General features: G+C 34.0%; 1 protein-coding gene across 1 annotated transcript in view; it reads right to left on the minus strand.

Annotated features, from left to right (window-relative positions):
- PRKDC (protein kinase, DNA-activated, catalytic subunit) overlaps window positions 1-19,973 on the minus strand; it is a 77,570-nt gene that overhangs the window by 39,881 nt on the left and 17,716 nt on the right. The window contains exons 23-45 of the mRNA XM_087931214.1: window positions 19,697-19,787; window positions 19,347-19,507; window positions 18,514-18,666; window positions 17,334-17,441; window positions 16,723-16,949; window positions 16,138-16,232; window positions 15,193-15,292; window positions 14,468-14,598; window positions 13,978-14,232; window positions 13,257-13,486; window positions 11,590-11,798; window positions 11,337-11,469; window positions 10,425-10,583; window positions 8,843-9,046; window positions 8,157-8,342; window positions 6,802-6,903; window positions 5,322-5,489; window positions 4,488-4,615; window positions 3,815-4,022; window positions 3,527-3,705; window positions 2,556-2,724; window positions 1,442-1,507; window positions 438-510 (exon numbers count right to left, since the gene is read on the minus strand). Of these exons, the coding sequence (XP_087787340.1) occupies window positions 438-510; window positions 1,442-1,507; window positions 2,556-2,724; window positions 3,527-3,705; window positions 3,815-4,022; window positions 4,488-4,615; window positions 5,322-5,489; window positions 6,802-6,903; window positions 8,157-8,342; window positions 8,843-9,046; window positions 10,425-10,583; window positions 11,337-11,469; window positions 11,590-11,798; window positions 13,257-13,486; window positions 13,978-14,232; window positions 14,468-14,598; window positions 15,193-15,292; window positions 16,138-16,232; window positions 16,723-16,949; window positions 17,334-17,441; window positions 18,514-18,666; window positions 19,347-19,507; window positions 19,697-19,787 (3,535 nt within the window). The remainder of the gene's footprint in view (window positions 1-437; window positions 511-1,441; window positions 1,508-2,555; window positions 2,725-3,526; window positions 3,706-3,814; window positions 4,023-4,487; window positions 4,616-5,321; window positions 5,490-6,801; window positions 6,904-8,156; window positions 8,343-8,842; window positions 9,047-10,424; window positions 10,584-11,336; window positions 11,470-11,589; window positions 11,799-13,256; window positions 13,487-13,977; window positions 14,233-14,467; window positions 14,599-15,192; window positions 15,293-16,137; window positions 16,233-16,722; window positions 16,950-17,333; window positions 17,442-18,513; window positions 18,667-19,346; window positions 19,508-19,696; window positions 19,788-19,973) is intronic.

Raw genomic sequence — 19,973 nt, forward strand, 5'->3', positions numbered from 1 at the left:
CATTGCATTTATCCCTTAATTAAAAAAAATCTTTAGTGAACGTTAATACTGAAAACACCAAGAGACGTAGTACAGATTGTTATTCCTAGAATTTGTCCTGCTCAGTTGCAGAGACCACTTATTTTTCACTGTGCTCACCATAGTTACACACAAAAGGTGTCATGGCAAGATTTAATGAGGCAGCTGGTTTTCAGCTGGCTTCTTGCAGACCTGATGCCAATTAGGATTGAAAGGGACTAGAAACCAAGGACTAGAACACAGGTGTCTCCAACGCCCAATCCAACACCTTAACCACTACACTATACTGGCTCTCTAGATTGTGGTTTTTGTTTATTTCTGTTTTCAAAGTATATTTATATTAGTACACGTATATTCATGCACAGCACAAAATAACTTAAGCCATCATCATTCGTCTTCTTTGTAGTCATAGCAAATACCTGAATCCCCACTCATTGTTTGTCTGGCTTCTTTCCTAATGGTTATGTACCGTTTTTTCTTTTCCAGAGGAACCTAGAAAATATAAAGAGGTTTCAGGTATGCACCAGTGATTGCCACTTAATTATCAATTTAATATATTTACAGAATTTCTAAATAAACCAAGAAAAATACAAGGAATTCTGTGGCATCTTAAGCACTAATAAATGCATGATTGCACTACCCAGTTTGTTTCTAGGCACCTAGTTTCTGAATGACATGCTGGATAGTCATGCTCCAAAAAAATAGAGAATCTGGTTAGATAAAATTCAGTTTCACTTACCTAACAGAGAGATTACCCTTAGACTTTTTATTTAATTTTTGTCACATTAAAAATTACTCTCTTTTTTGGAGCTAAATAATCATCGTAGGGGCTAAAGCTGTGCATCAATACTGTAAGAACTCGCCTACGTATTCATGTTGTTTAAGAGAGGGCTCCTTAACTTCTCCTCCACATCCGGTACTGGGCTGCAGCCTATTGAGAACCAGGCTGTGCAAGCAGTAGGCAAGTGTGTATGTAAAGCTCTGTTTGTGTGACAGATATGCACACGAAACCATCCTCTTTCTTCTTCCCCGCTGGTCCAGAGCTGGAAAAGTTGGGGACTACTGTTTTAAGATGGTTTAAATTCCACCATGCCAAAACTGAGCTTGGAATTCATCATAATCTATATCAAGTGTGTCAGCAGAGAAGCCAGGAGAAAAAACTAGGCTAACATTTGCCAAAGGCACAATCCATTCATAGTACTATAGAGTTATATAAGAATACTAATTCAAGGAGGTATATTTTGATACTCGTCTTCTGTTTAGACTCCTTAAGCTTACTGTAGAACTTTTTATAATTGGAAAAAAAATCTCAATAACCTTATCTGGGAACACTAACTTCTTATATTATCTATACCACATTCTATTATCATACTAGATAAAATTGATTACAATTTCAGAACATCTAGGAAGTAGGATTTCTTACCTCAATTTCTATGGGAAATGAATAGCGATGCTGTAAATCTAACAAATTTTCGAAAATAAGCAGATTCTGTAGAACAAAAGTGAATTGAAATCTGATCACCATGATTTACTTTATTACAAACATTTTTTAATTTAGTCATAATATATTGTTACTATTCAATATGCAACCTAGGCAGGCATATACAATTTTTAAAAAAGCAGTATTTCATACAAAAATAAATATTAAAATATAATATAAAGCATATTGTGCCAAAGGCAGCTCAAACACCAAAGACAATCACTCAAGAGTAGCTCATAAGACCTCTGGATTCAGGAAGCCTCAAAATCCAAGGCCGCTTACACTTTACAAATTGAGTCTGATTCATTTTCTCCTCATCTAGTTTCATCAAAGTCTTTTTACAAAGAACCTTGACGGCATTACTGGGACAAGCTGATATGTACAACATCAGGACACTGATATACAACCTCATGTAAGAGATGACCTAACCAAGAAGTCTCATTTAAACATGAAACAGGAATGGATAGGACTGCATCTGAGTCCCTCGTCTCCCCCCTGCCCCCCACCAGAGTAAGAGCTGGGAATAAAGATCACTATCAAAAATGACCGGAACCAATATTAGAGAAAGAAGGAGAGCTACTGCAACACCATCTCTACCATTCCCAAATCTCCCAAACCAGCCCAGAAAGAAACCATGATCAATGGTATTTAAGACAGCATTTGCTACATTTTGTGCTCTTATCAATAGGTAGAAGAATACAATTCAACCAATTCTGGAAGACAAAGGTGATTTTTACTATGCAAACATTTAAAAATTTTATCCATTAATTTAATCTTGGTGTCCATTTATTTATTTATTCACTCACTCTATTTATACAGTTGCCAATTGAACTGCATAACTCTGGATGAGTTACAGGAATTTAAAAACTACATAAAAAACTACATAAAAATGAATTCAAACTACATAAAATATATAAAACCAATACAAATTAACATTAGCAAAACCCACAGGCAGGGCCTAAAAAAAACTCAACATGACCACTATATATAGGCTGTTGACCATCTTTTTACATCAAAATTCCATCTTGGAACTAGTATCTGTTTAACTACTACGTACTTTGTCTGGTTTTTCAGTGAACAGAAAACCATGATAAAATTTATTTTCATTGAAGACACAGCTGATAACTGCAATGGCACAATTATATGCAGCACAATGAAACTGCCTCCTGTTTTCCAACAACTGTGTTTCACCCGACATGTTTTCTGTAAAGGCATCATAACAGGACCTTGAAAGGAAGTAAAAAAAAGAAAAGGAAAAAAACCAAGACATTTAAAAAAATTGTGTGTACTTTTCCCAAATCTGCTGCCCTATGAATGTGTGCACTAGAACTCCTAATTCATCTGATTAACATCAGGGTTATTAGTTGAGATCTAATTTGCTGAATGAGTACATTCCAGCAAATACCAACCTGAAGTTCCAGCTGGCTTTAGTTGAGATCTATTTATTTATTTGGTTAATAGTCCATTCCAATCATAACCAACCCTCAGTCAACGGTGTACCCTATTTATATAAATAAGACTAAAAGATATAAATAATACAATAAATATTACAATAAATTTATGTAAAACATAAATACAATATAAAGGACAAGGCCTGAGGGAAAAAAGTAAAAGTGTACATTAGTTAATCTCCCAACTGCAGATGGCAGCTGTTAGAAAGTCATCCTAGAGCCTTTTGAAAAAGTCAGATTTTGATGGTCTTTTTTGAAATCTTTATCTCGTGTGCCTGAAAAGGATTCAGACCAGTAAAATATTTTTATTGAATTGCTAACCAAAATAAAACTTACGAAGGAAAGCAACATAATTTTTCTTTTAAGATTTTCAGGATAAACCTTTAAGATCAAGAAAGAATTATGAATTTTCTTCTAAACAAATAGGAAAAGTTTATTAAGTATTTATTATTATTAATATTAATGTAGCTACCATGACACTTTTAAGGCAATATTTCAAAATATTTTTTTTACTGACTGTGATAACCAAATTAATTATTGGCAACATTGTTTTAAAGCATACATGAACAATTCTCACTTTATAAGTAGTTTTGTAAGTTCATTCCCCTCTACATGGGTTGAACGCTGAAAAACTTGGTTAATTCTGGAATCTTTAGAATGTACATCTTCTTTGGATAGACGGGAGTACATAACTTCTAGAATCTTGTAATAGCTTATTTTCTTGATTAGCTGGGTTTCAAAAGAAGTTTCATTTGACTGGAAAAATACATTAATGGAACAAAATGTTAAAGGAGATTCATACATATATAATGTGTTTTATTTTTAAAAAAAATAATATAACTATTTAGTAATAATTAATCTTTACCTTTGTAAACCTGGACTTCAATGTATCCATAGCCTCTATGATAATCTTACTTAGAAATTCTTTCAGTGCATCTAAGCTGCAGTGAAGCAACAGAATGAGAAGACATCGATCTACATAGGCTTGGCGGGTTATATTTGAGTGAAGGGTTTCACTCTGGAACATCTGGTGCACAGTATCCAACAACAGCACTTGCCTTTCACAGCTGCCCCTAAACACCACAATAAATTTAAGTAAAATCTGCAGCTACTTTCTTACTTATAAATTATGTTATCCATAATCTCTCAGTGAATTCTTTCTAAAGCAGCGACTTAGTTAAGTCATCATGAAATAGTTGACACATATTTTTTACGACAAATGCAACTTACCTAATGCTACAAACGAATATATTTTTCTATGTATCTGAGACAAACTCCAGCTAAATATCACAACCACAACTCACATTACTGCTATTAAAAAATCATGTGTTGTGCCTTCTCCAGTATGAATATCTCCGTTAGGAAAGCAAAGTGAAATACATATAAACACACACAAATTATATGTATGAATTTCAATGCGTAAGCATAGCATAGCAGCTGTCATTGTTCACATTTTAAGCCTTTAACGTATTACTGAACTCTTGTTTTTTAATCATGTTCTTAATATAACGCGATTAAAGAATATGTTTACTGACTACCTTTTGGCAATTCTTTTCAAGTTAATCTCAAATAATTCTTCCATTATGTGCTTATTGTCCCTACAAAGAATTTCTGTCATCAGCTCCAATAATGTAGAATTCTGGGATAGTTCTAATGCATCTAAAAACTAAAATATAAAAGAATAATTGTACAGTTAGAGAATATGATAGGGGATCTTAGTAAGATTGCAAAGTGCAATCACTGCAACCAGTTATGAGACAGTAACAGCTCTTTAAAAAGAATAGAGAATAAAAATTTAATCCAATAAACATACAATAATAAACTGTTTGTTTGCATGCAAACACACGCACATAAACATATTTATAATTTCATTTACCTAAAGGTAATGTGCGTACAGTTTACATGATTAAAAGAGAAAAAAAATCAGATAGGACTGTTTCATACAGTACATTAAAATGTATTCTTAGGCTTATATACCGAAATTCATTTTTGTTTCTGCTATGTTTAATAAAACATTGATTTGGATGGCCATCTCATTAGAACAATTCTGGGTGCCAACAGCCTTAAGATACAAACATGATATCCTTTTAAAAAGTAAGAAATATAGAATTTTAAGGTTATGTCAAATGATGATAATAATTTCTAAAAGTATAAAAATACTTAACAATTACATATGAAATTTAGGTAAGTTTTTAAATAGCAAAATCTTATTACAAAGAAGATAATTTCTCTTTATAATAATATTGCAGTCTGTTTGTTCCTATATTTTAGTTCATAGAATTGTTTGCTTTGTATCAATTTGGACTTAGAATTAGTAATACGCTAAAAATAAATCAGCTCTGCAAGAAGTCATTCTAAATTTTTTCACTTACTTTTTTTACACAGTCCACATAGTTATTGTACTTTAAAGTTCCCTTAGGAAATTCATCTGATGTCAAAGGGAAATTATATGCTACAAGTTGGTCAAGTGCATGTTTAAGTTTATGAAGCCCTTCTCCGACAAGTTCAGTGAAGAATGGCAGAATAATAATTGCTTGACTCTGAAATATATACAATTTACAACGTTTCATGTTAAATCTAAAACCGTATTGCCTTTTGAGAAACTTTGATGGAAAAAATAACACTCAACAAGAACAGTAAATTCTGGTCAGATTAAGATTAATTTATTTTCACATTGGAATCTGACAATGTTTTAAGCTTTAATTTTAACTCTGATTAATTACAAATTCTGAATAGCATTTGAACCAATGTAAACCGTAAACATTTAAGACAGATTAGGAAAAACAAAGTATAAAACCAGCAGGCTACACCATAATCTTTGCTCATATGTAACAAATGATAATTTGTGAATTTGTTGGTTTGTACATTTGACCATTATCCATACAAACAAATCATAACCTGAAATGGCCTTGGCAACTTTAGCTTTAGTTAACTGTAGAGTTTGTTGTTTCTTCCAAAACTGATTTCTTATTTTTTAATTAAGTGCTAAGAAATGTAGATTACAAAGTGTAGAGTTGTAATTGCAGGAATGTCATTATCTTGATGGCAAACCTCAGGTAATGAAGGTTCCAAAGCAAATACAATACAGGCAAACAAAGTCATTAATGTAAAGGAGGATTAGAGAGAGGAAGTAAACATATGTTAGACTTTAACTAGAGATAATTAATTGTGTTAATTACTACTATGCTAAACAGTAACGAAAGTTAAGCAAGATTTTTGTAGAAATCTTTAACCCTGTTAATTCTATTTAACAGTCAAATGTTTTTCTCATTTTCTTCCCTGCTGACAACATTCTCTTCACGACTGAAAGTGAATATACATTTCCCATGATAATGTGCAGGATCCAACCTGGATTGGTCACTGGGACCAGAGGTATCTTCTGAGCTTTTGGACTCATGCTGGAGCCCATTTTCAGGGAACTTCTATCTAGCCATGCTGGTTAGAGAGAAGTTCCCTGAAGAAGGGCTCCAACTCGAGTCCAAAAGCTTAGAAGACAAAACCTCTGGTCCTGGTGTCTGATCCAGATAGGATCCTGCAACATTCTCTTCAGTTTATCTATCAGCAACAGATTACATGGGGTTGGGTTTCATTTACTCAAAAAAAAAAGTCCTCACTACCTATATCCACAGTGAACATATGAATATTTATCCTTAAATGGTGATCTGGCACAACTTCCATGAACCATCCTCAGACTTACTCAGTCGTTGGCAGTCAGGCAGCATCAAATAACAATAATGATAATTCCCATGTCATCTCAATGTTTCTAGCTAATCACACATCTGAATGGAAAAGCTAAATGGCCACTGTATGCAACACATTCTTTACACCAAGAAGCATGCATAATGCACTTGCCTTGAGATGTAGACCCAGCTTCTGGTCCATTAGCAGACATGTGTATGTATTAAAAACATTGGGAAATGCCTCATGATGAGTAAATGACACCGAAGAGTCAATCTTGAAAACATAAAAGAACTTATATTTTAAAATACAGTAAACTAGAATAGTAATCTGATAATACGCCACAGCATTTAATTAAGGAAAGTTTACATTATCTGTTTTATATAATATATCTATGTACAATATATTTCTATACCTTTGTGTCACGTAGAGCTCTTAAGCAGTCTCACACTAATTAGATTAATAAATGCAAAAAACAGCAGCATAATACCTATTAAAATCAAAGCATTCTTTCAAAAAAATAACAAGTTTATTATAATTTAATTTCAATTCTAATTGAAACTTAGTCCCAATTCTAAATATATGCAGACAAATAACAAACACTCTCAATTATACAATGACGTTGGATACTATAAGCCAAACTGACAGAAAATTTGAGTTATTTTTGTTCATGGTACAGGAAAAGTTGGCAATTTCAATTGTGAAACATCCATCATATTGATATAGTTAATATGGGGAGTAATGCTGCAATATTTATAAAGGTGGAATAATTACTGGACCATACCCCATATATATGGAGATCCTTAGAAAGGTTGACTGAAGATCAACATGCTACAGCAATGATAATATAGCAATTTAAACACAGATATGGGAATAAATAAATATATTTAAATCAATCAATCAATATATATCTAATACTTCTAAACACACTGAACATTGTTACATTTCTAAGCACCCAGAATTCTTTCAAGATATCCTGATATAACCATAGTCTCACCTAGACAACACAAGTAATCTCAATTTTCAAGTATTCTCAACCCAGACTTCTATATTAGCCTTTATTGTTAGGTGTTTTGCTAGGATGAAAAAAACCATTTTATCATGATTAGAAACACAGCAAATCAAAAATTAAGGTGATGAATGGGATGCTAATTTTACCTTGTAACACTATCTTGAAATGACATTAGAACCAATTCCAACATACTTATTTTTTTTAAACCAAACATAGAAAAAGAAGAAACAATGCTACGATATTGGATAACTGTAGAAAATCCAATGACATTTAAAAATAATAATTATTCCAAAATCAATTTGGATATTATAACCCTAGGAAAATTACCCTGAGTAGGCTGGGTAGATATGTATGTGTATATATACAGAAGCCTGATGATGGCAGATGAGATTCTGCCGAAACGTTGCTACAACTTTAAAAGCACAACTACAATGACGTGGGAAAATACCCGAACAAAGCTGAATGCCATACATGTAAGTACCTGCGAAAACTTAAGAAAACATATATATATATTTACCTGCAGAACTTTAGCCAATAGGGTCAAAACAGACATTTTGCTCTCAGGAGAAGCATCTTTGGCCCACCAGTGATCAAGATGACCCCAATTTTTTAAAATAGCAGCAACTAGTTTTACTCCTTGCTGTTTGCAAGTAGCACGGTCTTTAAAGCTTTGATCCAACATACCATTCAAAACTGTACTAACCTGCAGCGTACGATATTAAAAATATACAATATTGACAGCATTTTAATTTAATTCAACTTTCATACTGTGGAACAAAGACACAAATGTGCAAGGTAAGCAACTGGTAAGTACATTTTTAGATGAATTTCCCAAATGCTAAAAAGTGTACTTCTAAGAAACTAAGAATGCATAATCAGAATGTTCTAGCCACTTTCAAAACATCCATTACTTATAGAGTACTAACAAGAAGATCTAGTAATAGACCTATTCTAAAAATAGAAGTGCTGTTCAAGGTAAAGATAAAAGGCTAAAAAATACGATTTAATAACAAATGAAAAACAAATAATTCAACAGAAATAAAATAAAAAAGAACCAATGATAAAATAGAAGGATAGCTAAAATATAGTTATAGTTTTATTGTGAATTTTGGGGGAAATAAAGCCTAAAAAATAAATATGTTAGCATATTTTAAAGTAATATTTAAAAAATGTAAGCAACATTTTAAAGGAAAAATCCAGTACCATTTTGGGGCTATCTAAAGCTGATTTCATAAGCTCAAGTACAGCAATTTCCAGATTTTTCAACAATTCACGGTTAATGATTTCTAAGAAGAGACTGTAGAAATATTCTCCATGAGAAAAGTTGATAAGACTTTCTTGGGCTGCTCCAGACAATGGTACAAATAACATCAATGTGTTCAACAAGAGGCTCACCAACTCTGTGCACTAAGGGAAATAAATACAAAAGAGTATTTTTTGTCATACAACTTTTCCCATGTATCTTCTTAGTCAAAAAACACAGAAAATACAGAACACATCAGGATTTCCTAGGAGAACCACAAATCTTTTGTATTTGAATACAACAGATATCCTTTCTTGAGATGAGCAATAGTAACCCACAGCAATTGCTTTGTTCTTCTTACAAAATTCATATCTACTGATACCTAAGCACTAATCTTACAATGGTAGAGATGAAAGTAGGCATCCAGGTGATACATCTACAAATGTCTTCCATAAATTGTGCTGTTTTCTCTTTTGGGGATACTTAAGTTCACAGAGTAGCAAGGTTATTCAGTGCTTCCAGGGGAACAAGATACTGATGACAGCATAGTAGGTTGCAACTGTCCAGCAAAGCAAGTTGCTTTTGGCAGTAATAGCTATTTTGCAAGATTTACCAGCAAACTAATTCCTTGCTTCTTTGTTGCTTTTGAGATTGTTTTTCTTTATTAAATGAACTAAGCTAGGAAGGCAAAGAAGAAAAGGTCTCTTGACTACAGAATAGTTTTCTCAACTGGGAAGGCATAGTAAGGGGACACACACACGTTAGGAATTGATAATTACATAACAGTTGGGTTGAAAATATATAAACCAGGATAGACATTTAATACTGACTCTTTAAGGGAATGCTAAAATTGTAATTGGGTATGGTTCCTCGAACGGCCATAAGATGGAGCCAGAAACCTGATTTGGATGTTCGTAGTTGCTAGTTGCTAGATGTTCTGATGTTCGATGTTGGTTGGTTTGCATTTTTTCCCTATTGACTGTTGCTGATTGTTGTTTTTCTTGGATTGCTGTAAGTCTGTTTACTGAACTGTGTACGATACTGGATTTTGTTATTTGGATTATCCCTGGACTGAAAACTGACTGCTTTAACCATGTATGACTTGGACTGCTTGTTGGACTTTGCTTAACCGTTTACTGGAAATCAAACCTACATTTTACTATTCAGTATATCTGTGTGCTGGTCGTATGTTATTCAATACCACTCTCACTATGTCTCCCTGTGTGCACTCATTCTCCTAACAGGGAATTACCTCAACACACACACACACACACACACACACACACACACACAAATTTATTCATCCCTAATCTCACTGTCCTACAGCTCTATGGATAAAGGCAAGCCCTAATCCTAACCCATGCCAATTTTTAATTAAAGTTATTTTATTCTCCCTTTATGTGATATGATTTTAACTTGGATAATGGCTTCTACAAGTGACAGAGATCAGCAACTGGAAGGTTTCTTAAATACATTTAAATTCCAGATAACAGAGAAGAGACAGAGAAGAGACTGATGGCACCAACAAGGCCAAGGCCTTACCCGAACACCAAAAGCAAAAGCCAGATGCAGAAGTCCCTCAGCTAATCGTTTACTGCCAATGTCTAATGAAGGAAGGGACCTTCCTTCATCTCCTGGTGCAATACCTTTGTACACTACTAAAATGAGCTTAGAACCAGTTTCAAACTGTAGATCGGCACCCTTTGGGGAGAGAAAAATGATAAATCATTTGACTAAAAACATATTTATAATTAAGCAATTAAATATAAGTCTTCTAAAGCAGAGTTCCCCAACACTGCCAGCTTTACAGACTGGTGGGAGGGACGGGAGAGGGGATGGTTCTGCACAAATGGCCAGCAAGCACACGTGCGCAGCTCCATTTGTGCAAGTGGCATGCACGCGCACCTGCGACTCACTTAAATGGAGTACGCATGAGTATGCTCGCCCACTGCTCTGTATGTGAGGATGCGTGTGCTCACCAGCTATTTCCACGGCCTGGTTGCAAACTCTTAACAGCCCATTAGTGGCCCGTGACCCATAGGTTGGGGACCCCTGGTCCTGGTCTAAAGTTCTTAAGAGTCTTTATCATTATTTTAAAAAACTTGAGATTCTTCTTAAGCTGAATAACTGATGAAAAGCAATGGCTTTCCTCCAACCCATTAAATCCCCCAAATTATGAGTCATACATAATGATAGTTATAGACACTTCATCATGAACAAAATTATTCAGTAAAACTGACAACGTGGATTCAGACCCAGAACAAAAGGGTCTAGCAGTGAGAAAAGCTAGAAATGTTTTCCCACACTAATTAAGAAACACAATAGTTAGTAAGTGATGAATGCTTAATGTTCAGCGAATAACAAACATATTACATTGGCATGGTAACACATGTGAACTCCCATTTGTTCTCTTTTATTTTGCAAATATGCTAATATCAATAGATATATTTTTACCTTAGATTGCAAGATACAGTGCAATACACCAGCCTTGTGAAGCTGTCTGCAGGCAGAAAGAATGGCTATATATCTAACATGATCCAGCCGGGCTTCTGGATTATACAAATCAACAGTGCAAAGCTCTTCAATGCTAACAAATAGAAATGAATAAATTATGAATAAATTATATCAGACACACTAAATGTCACTCTAAAAATTATTTGCATCTTTAAAAAAATGATATTAGAATACTGATTCAAAAGTCTCTTACCTTTTCATGGTTATTATTTCTTTGATACTGTTCTCTAAAGATTCATTATAGGGAGTTTTCATCAAAGCTTTTACTAGTCTCACGCAAATACTTGGGAGATTTTCCATAACTTGTACATCAGCTATATTAAATCCTACGCTTTCTGGGTCACAAATGGTTTTCACAACAAGTTTTATTAGATTCTCATTAAGCAGCTCTTTCTCAAGAAGCTAGAAATGGTAAGATAAAAATAACATAGACAAGTACTTTTAATTTGAAAAGTTTACCATTTGCATTTAACATTTACCCTTCAATATACCATCTCTGTGTGCATCCCCTTGAAATAATAATTTTGTTCAATCTACATTTCATTTTTATACTTTTTCAAAAGTTAAACGATTTAATTAGGTTTTATTATGTAAGGTGTATGTTTACAGATCAAGGGTGTCAAACTCAATTTCATTGAGGGCCGCATCAGGGTTGTTTGACCTCGGGAGGGCAGTGGGCATGGCCAGCTAGACGTCACTCATGTCAGGGGCACCTGTGGTGGCCTCAGCGCTCTACCAGAGAAAACGGGCTCCTGAGCTCCGTTTTTGGCTGCAACAGCATCCTGCAACCCTCTGCCAGTGAAAAAGGAGCTCAGGAGGGCTGCCTGTGTCCTTCACAATCTCCATTTTTGCTGGCAGAGGTATCATGGGCCGTTCCTTTGCTGTTTCCGAGAACCCCCGGGCCAGATTTACACGTTCCATGAACCGGATCCAGCCCCCGGGTTTTGAGTTTGACACCTCTGTTATACATGAACAAATTTTCAAGAACACCTACAGGTATGAGATTTATTAAAGGTAGCTGAGAAGTAACAGTTCTACTATTCTCTGACAGTCATTTCAGCATGCCCAGTGATAAAGATGCATTTAGTGGGCATACTTTCAACAAATTGTTCATATCATCTTCATATGGGGAAAAATATATTCCTCTGGATTTGTTTTAAACACCTTTGAGCTGTTTAATCAGTAGATTAATTCAGGTCATTCAAGTACAGTGCCATAAACATTGGAAAAGGCATTTATCTGAATTTGTCAGAAGGTAGCAAACAAAGGCAATGCTGGATATAAAGGCATTTTTTAAATTAGACAATTATCTTTCACTATTTTAACTCTACCTAAATTATATCACAAATGTGTCTTAAACCTATGTTATATGCCCATGATGCGAACCTATGGCACGCGTGCCAGAAGTGGCACACAGAGCCATCTCTGCCAGCACAAGCCATTGCCCCAGCTCAGTTCCACTGTGCATGCGCGTGTGCCTCCCGCCAGCCGATTTTGGGGTATCTGCCATGCGTATGTGCAGGTGCATGTGGGAGACACATGCGCATGGGGGCAGGGTGAGCGCGGGGGGGCGAAGCACAGGGTGATCTTGTGATTCCATCTGGATGGTTTGTTATTGTTGAATTGCCTTTGAAATACTGTGATGCCTTATAAAATTTTATTGTGTTAGTGCTGCTTTAATTGTATGTCACCCTTAGTCATGCTGAGATTATATAACTTGACTAAGTAAAATAATCAAAATTATTTCTAAAAATGATTTGTCCCAGTCAGAAAATAGAGTGCCCGTGTATGCATTTCTTAAGTCCCTTTAAGTGTGGTAGCTCACAGCACACTTGCTTGAACCAGTGAAGCCAAACCTACCTTCCAGACATGTTGCTGGTGAGTCTCCAAAATCATGCTGCCAAAAACCATAATCCGAACTATAATTGTACATTTGCTATAATTATATTCTTCTCTTTCGTGTGGACTCAACAACATATCACCTTTGGATGCACTGCTAAAACATTGCTCTGCACCAGATATATTGTACAAGGCAATTTTACCAAGGAAGAACTCCAGCGATTTTAAAAATGAAGACCCTGTGTTTGAAGCTTTAAATAAATATAAAAATACGTTAAAAATACAGCCATTACAACTTTTCTCCAGAATTCACAAGAACTTTAAAAAATCATTTATACCATCATACTGTATATTATTTTTAAAAAGTAGGCCTTTATGATGGCCAGCACTAAATAATGACCTTGTAAAAACAGGAAGAAAATATCCAATTGGAAAGTTCTTTGATAATAAAACTGAAATACTTTTGGGCAAAGTAAAGCATACAAAGAAGAGTGAGATTTTCTATAATGCAAATCTACCTCCGTGCAAGAGTTGCCATTGGCACTTGCTAATTAGTCTGGTACAACAGTGTTCCTGAATGGAGGGGGAAACTCTAAGACTTTCTGTATATTAGTCAAAAGATTATAATTTATTTGCAATTAAACATGAACTTAAAGCCATTTTCACATCTGTAATTATGTAATTTCTTCTAATGAACTTGGGATGATAATCATAATGCAAACTGATTAGGTCATCTACCTACCAAAGATCTCACTTGGTTTTATCATTCCCGGTTCAATAAAGGTATTGTAACAGTCTAAGGCAGCTAGGAGCATATCCATCCATTGTACAACAGCTTGCAAACTAAAGCTTCCTTGCAACTCATAGAGGGTTGGATGAGATAAGATTCCAGAGACATTTTCACCCTCACATCCCCCTCCTTCAAATTTCTTTATGAGAAAATAGATTCCTTCTTTCTGAAGAACATCACCCAACCATGAAGATGGAGATGGGTTTCCTGTTAGAGAAGCAAACAGATTAAAGACTCTAGATAAATTTGTTGCAATTCAATTCCATGGTTACATTAAAAACGCAACGTTACAACTGATCCACATAACTTTCAAAATGTATTTATATGAGGAAAGTAAAATAAATTGCTAGGCTTCCAAAAGGGACATTTTTCGAAAGGAATGTGCAAAAGTCAGTATATCATACTAGCAACAGACAATTTACACATGTTGTAATATACATACCTGGCAATAAGGGAACAAATTCAAATAGCAGTTCCATGACTTTGTGCCGGCACTCAGTTTGGGGTTGTCCACACTGTCTTAAAAGCCACATGACAACATCCTCTAAACAAATAGATCTAGATGGAAATCCCCTACAGGAATGAATTAAAACATGTCTGTAATTATCATCTGCTCTGCTTCTGCATTTAAATATAAAAGTAAAATTTCAAAAGCTCTACCAGTAAGAGAATCAACAGATTCATATGCATAAGATCTTTATACTGTAGCCGGGGTTTTTTTTTGCCATGACTTACATTTTTACTAAATACTGTATTATACTTGATATTAAAATATTAATTTCTCCTCCTGACTGCAAAATAAATGAATAATTAGTAACTTTCTTTATTCCCCCATACCACTTCCGATCAAACACAATTTCATCTTTTATATTTGTGACAAAATTGCACTCTGCTGCATGTAGCAAATATGTAGCTTGGATGTATTTAAGCTAGATACATTCAGTCTTTATGCAAAAGTCTGGATACAAAGCTTTATCCAGGCCAGTTAAACTGGATGCCCACCTTAGCTGCAAGTAAATTTAGGGAACAAATTCAGAGTTTATAGAATGCTGAAATATATTCAGTTAGATTGTAATAGTGTTTCCTCAGAAGAAAAATCACTGAAACTAATAACTAAGTGCTACGTAATGATGCTCCCTCTCAATTTATAAAGAAATGACTACTAACCGAGGCAATCTTCGAGTGCTTTTTTGGTTCAAAGTAGATGCTTTATGCTTAACGATACGCTTGAGGTGATCTATAGCATCACAGCATTGTTGAATTGTACCTATTTTCAAATCCAGAAAAAGTAATATTGTGATTGCTTCCAAGTAAAATTTTGAACAGATATGACCCTTAATTGCTTTTGCAATGATGAAATACACATTATTTAAATTATTTTCTAGCTTTGCTGATACTGTATAAGGATTGTTAAACATTTGTTAATTTTCTGCCAAGTCGGGAACTTTTAATGTTTTCTAAGAAAAAAAAAACCTATAGATATCTCTTCTGTGTGCTTTGTCTGAGAAGGTAATCTGAAATCTGCTAACAAGTTCCAGTTGAAAATTGGATTCAGTCTACTTTAATAAACAAAGTTGTAACATCTGGCCTAATTTTTAATAGTTCTCATTTTTCCCCATTTTGGAGAACAGAAAACCCTGAACATGCCTCACTTAGTTTGACTGTTTCTAATAAGAGTCTTACATAGTAAAAGCTTTAAAAGCTTGGCTATGTACTCAGAGCTGGGTCTCAGAATGCATCAAGGCTCTATTTCCTGGATTTACTAACAATTGATTATTTTGAGAACATTTTCCTGATTTAATGTTTTGTTTTATAATTTTAGAATAAAATAAATAATTACTAAATGTAATGCTTAAAAGAATATAATACTGAAATAATTAATATAAAATATGAACCATACATAAAAGCATTTCAAGTCTATTTTTTTAAAAAAGCATTCTTTCCAAAATTGTCTGTCAACACATTTCTATAATATAATTCCATAGAAACATTCTAACTTTTCAAAACAGAAACATTTCATTAAAAAACTATTAAAATATTTAGGACTGAAGTTTTTAAGGAATTCTGAAACACTAAATGTAAACCTAATCCAAAAAAAGCTGTCAATGTCACCTAAAGACTTCTCATCTCCATGTGTCAAGGCCAGACTTTCCAGATATACAACCAATGCTTCAAAAACAAACTGGTCCACCAGAGCATTCTCTTCTCTATGAAACGAAGGGGAAACAAATTAAGCTTATTAGGTGAGAATTGTTTATAGCTAATGCAGCGCAAAAAATGGTAACTGTATTGTCTCAGATAGTTCAAAAATGTTTAGAACATTTAATAATAACACAAATAACGATTTGATCTCTTCTGAAATAAACATGAGTTGTTAACTGGATTCTATTAAACTTGAACAGACACCACAGCCAGGGTACCCAATGCCAACCATGCCAAACAATCCAGATTTTAATAACTATGAACACAGCAAAAGTGTTGCAAAAATTAATAAAGCCTTTCATTTATTTATTTGATTTTGTCCTCTGAATTCAAATTTGTTGTGCCCAATATAATAATATGTAGCAATGTTTATCCTTAGCAGATTTGCAAATACTTAATATCCCATAAGTAACAACTTTTAATAGTATTTTGAAGTACATTTGATAGAAATTACACAAATATTTGTACATCGCTGTATTGCTTGATTCAGCTCACCTAAACTCTTGGTAAATGTTGTTGAAAGCAAGGGAAGCTCCTAGCCGTTTGAAAGCATTAGGATGGAGAGCAAGGCTGTACAGCCTCTTAAAAAGAGATTTGGTGTTCACTGGACTTTTCTCTTGCTGTTGTGGAGTAGTTTGCTTGATGGACCATTTCAAAAATTCATGGACACACTGACCACAAAAATCTCTCAAAGTACTGTCTACAGGATCCACTATTCCATCCTGAAACAGAGGACAATCTAGATTCACTGTGTTTCGAGTTATGCAACTTATGCAATACAAAATGAAATGGGAAGTAATTTATAGATGGCATTTTTAGGCTATCCAAATAATTACAAATAGCAATGAGAGCAAAAATTGCCTGTTTAACCTTTTCAAGTAAGCTGTTCCAAGAGTTTGGCTTAATAATAGGGATTTTTTTAAAATAGAAAAAAAGGATTCTCTAGTTGGTTAAAATCAACAATCAATTAATTAGATTCTATAAAAAATAGAATAGTCAACCACTATATAAGAAATTGAAAATTGAGAAAATCTTTAAACTTAAGACTGGTAAGTTACAACTTTGACAGAAATCTTTATAATTTATCTTACTCAACAATCACCTACCAAAATTGCTTCCAGTAGTGTCACAGTGTCCTGACTTTCAAACTTTTTATTGTTTGTAAACCAATGAATTAATTCCATTACTAAAGTGCCATAGAGTTGTCTTGTAACCTAAAAAAATGAAATATTATTTTGCCTTTTAGATTTATAATTATACTGTAGAAAATTTCTCACAAAATGATCCCAATATTTGTTGGACCTTTTAGAAACACATACTCACAGCTTGAATTCATACAGCTTGAACTCTGTATTGTATTTTATTAAATATTAAGCACTATGTAATGATTTTTATTAGTTCCCTTTTGAACTGACCATTGAAACATACATGTATTGGAATGTATGCTTAAATTCAGAAAACTGATACGTTGATATGTCTGAAGTACAATTACTGACTGTAAATCTATACATACTGTGATAAGTGGAATTGTGATCTTGTACAGACAATCCCAAAAGGAAACAACAGATGACTATATAAAAATGAGATTTTATTAAACTGGAGATTCACTTGCTTATAACTCTCAAGTAATCACGTATTTCAATCAAACAACCTCCTTGTCCCTATGAGTTTGTAGTAGAAATCCTTATGGGATGCAGAACATAAACTAACTCAAGAGAGCAAATAAATGGATTCAAATGTTTGGAGAGGACAGGAAGGCATTCACAAATTTATTAAAAAATTAAGAGTTAAAAAAAAGACTAAGGAGAGATTATTTGATTAACATGGTACTCTCAAATTTTCCTAACATATTTTTATTTCCTTCCTAGATTTTTCCCACAAGTGCAGGATCAGATTTTTTTTTATTATTATTATTAATAATAATAATAATAATTTGGGGGGGGGGTTAATCAACTGAGTTGATCCATTGTTTATATTAGGAATTGACTGACCAAACTGGATCTCATTTTCCTAATATGTATTTAGTAGTACATTATTAAATTAGTTCAGAAACACTGAATTAACCTATATATTGGCTGAACTGATGACTGGCTTTTTAAAGTATTTTCCTCCTCCTTAGTTTCAATGGCTTCCATGATGTAACAGGCAAAAAAGTAACTTTTCCTGTGGGAGAGGCAATAAGACCAAAGATGAAATCCAAAATCATTGGAAATCCTCTCATGAGGTTTTTTAAAAAAACATCAAAAACCAATCTCTCTCTGAAGCAGTAAAATGAAATTTACTCGCCTGGTCCACATCACAAGCAAGTCGAAGCAGTACAGGAAACATACGTTTATACAAATGAAACAATGGTGGGGAATTCTTGTGTCCTTCAGGTATTTGAGCAGCTTTTCCCAGCATAAACATAACGATGCTATGCAACAGTTCACAAGCTGCAACCTGACAAATGAGAGTACTGATCAGCTACTAGATTGGATTGTTTCAAATTAACATCATCATGAATTATTCAGCAATTTCTATTTGATAAAAATACCATTTAATGTGAAATAATGTCATGTTACAACTCTAAATCTTTAATTTTCCTTTAAAACATAAAAACAATGTAGAGGGATTAATATTTCACCAAATAATTAACATCTTTATCCTGCAATTAGAAAGCTGGGGTGAGTAATGCTTACACTGTTGGATATGTACAGGAAAGCATCGAGTTCTACTTTCCATTTGGCATGGAATTCACTGGAGAATTCTGGACCAGTTTCTGTCAGCCCAACCTATCCCACAGAGCTGCTGCTGTAAGCATAAAAGTAGGCAGACTTCTATGTATGTCACCTTGAAGTCTCTGAGAAAAGGCAGGATATAAATGCAATAGCATCTAGAGCTATATACCACTTCATAATGCTTTACAGCACTCTTTAAGCAGCTTACAGAGTCAGTATATTGCCCCCAATAATCAATAAGTAAATAATGCCACTGTAATCAAAGATCTTCACAGTTTATACTTTTGGAATATTTATTTGTATCGTTCCTAACTAGATTACTTTTAATGATGAACCATAGTCCCAATCTAGAAAGAAATAGTTCAAAGGAAAAGAATACAACAAAAATATTCAGCCTAATACCTTAGTTTGTCTGTCGCTGGCACAAAGAGCCAATTCAGTGACCCGAGGCAAGAATAAATCCAAGTATATAATAGGCTTCATATCAACAAATGGAACTGCAAAATTCAGATGCTTCTCTATATCCCAGGATACAAATTTCTTCATCTTTTCCTCTGCAGAAGCTGGCACATTTAGAAAGGAATGTCTGATTAAAAAATCTGAGAACTGGCTTATCTGCAGATGGGCTAATACTTGAGTATGTACAATATATGACTCTGGGCAGCTTTCAAAAAGTTCAATATAAATACAAAACCAGTGCAACAATTTAAAATAAGAAAAAAAATATAAAAGCATATAAATAAAATTGCTACCTGTAATTAAATGCCGATTGATTTGTCCTCCCAAAGTTCCAAGAAGGCGTACAACTCTAGCTCTTACTGCTTCTAAAGACGGGTCTGCCTCCTAAACCATAACAACAATATAATGAGAACACAAACAGCTTAAAGGGTTTAAAACAACCCCAAATGCACTATTCTGGTGTAAAATCAGGCAACAGAGACACAAATTGGGAACACCTGCCAGGAGACTATTACAGTAATAGAGGGATAAATAACCCAAACATATACCAATGCTGCAACAGTTAAGTTT

Source organism: Pseudonaja textilis, chromosome 3 (genome assembly GCF_049901715.1).
Source record: "Pseudonaja textilis isolate UNSWEBS1 chromosome 3, rPseTex1.2, whole genome shotgun sequence".
In the NCBI taxonomy this organism is placed as follows: domain Eukaryota; kingdom Metazoa; phylum Chordata; class Lepidosauria; order Squamata; family Elapidae; genus Pseudonaja; species Pseudonaja textilis.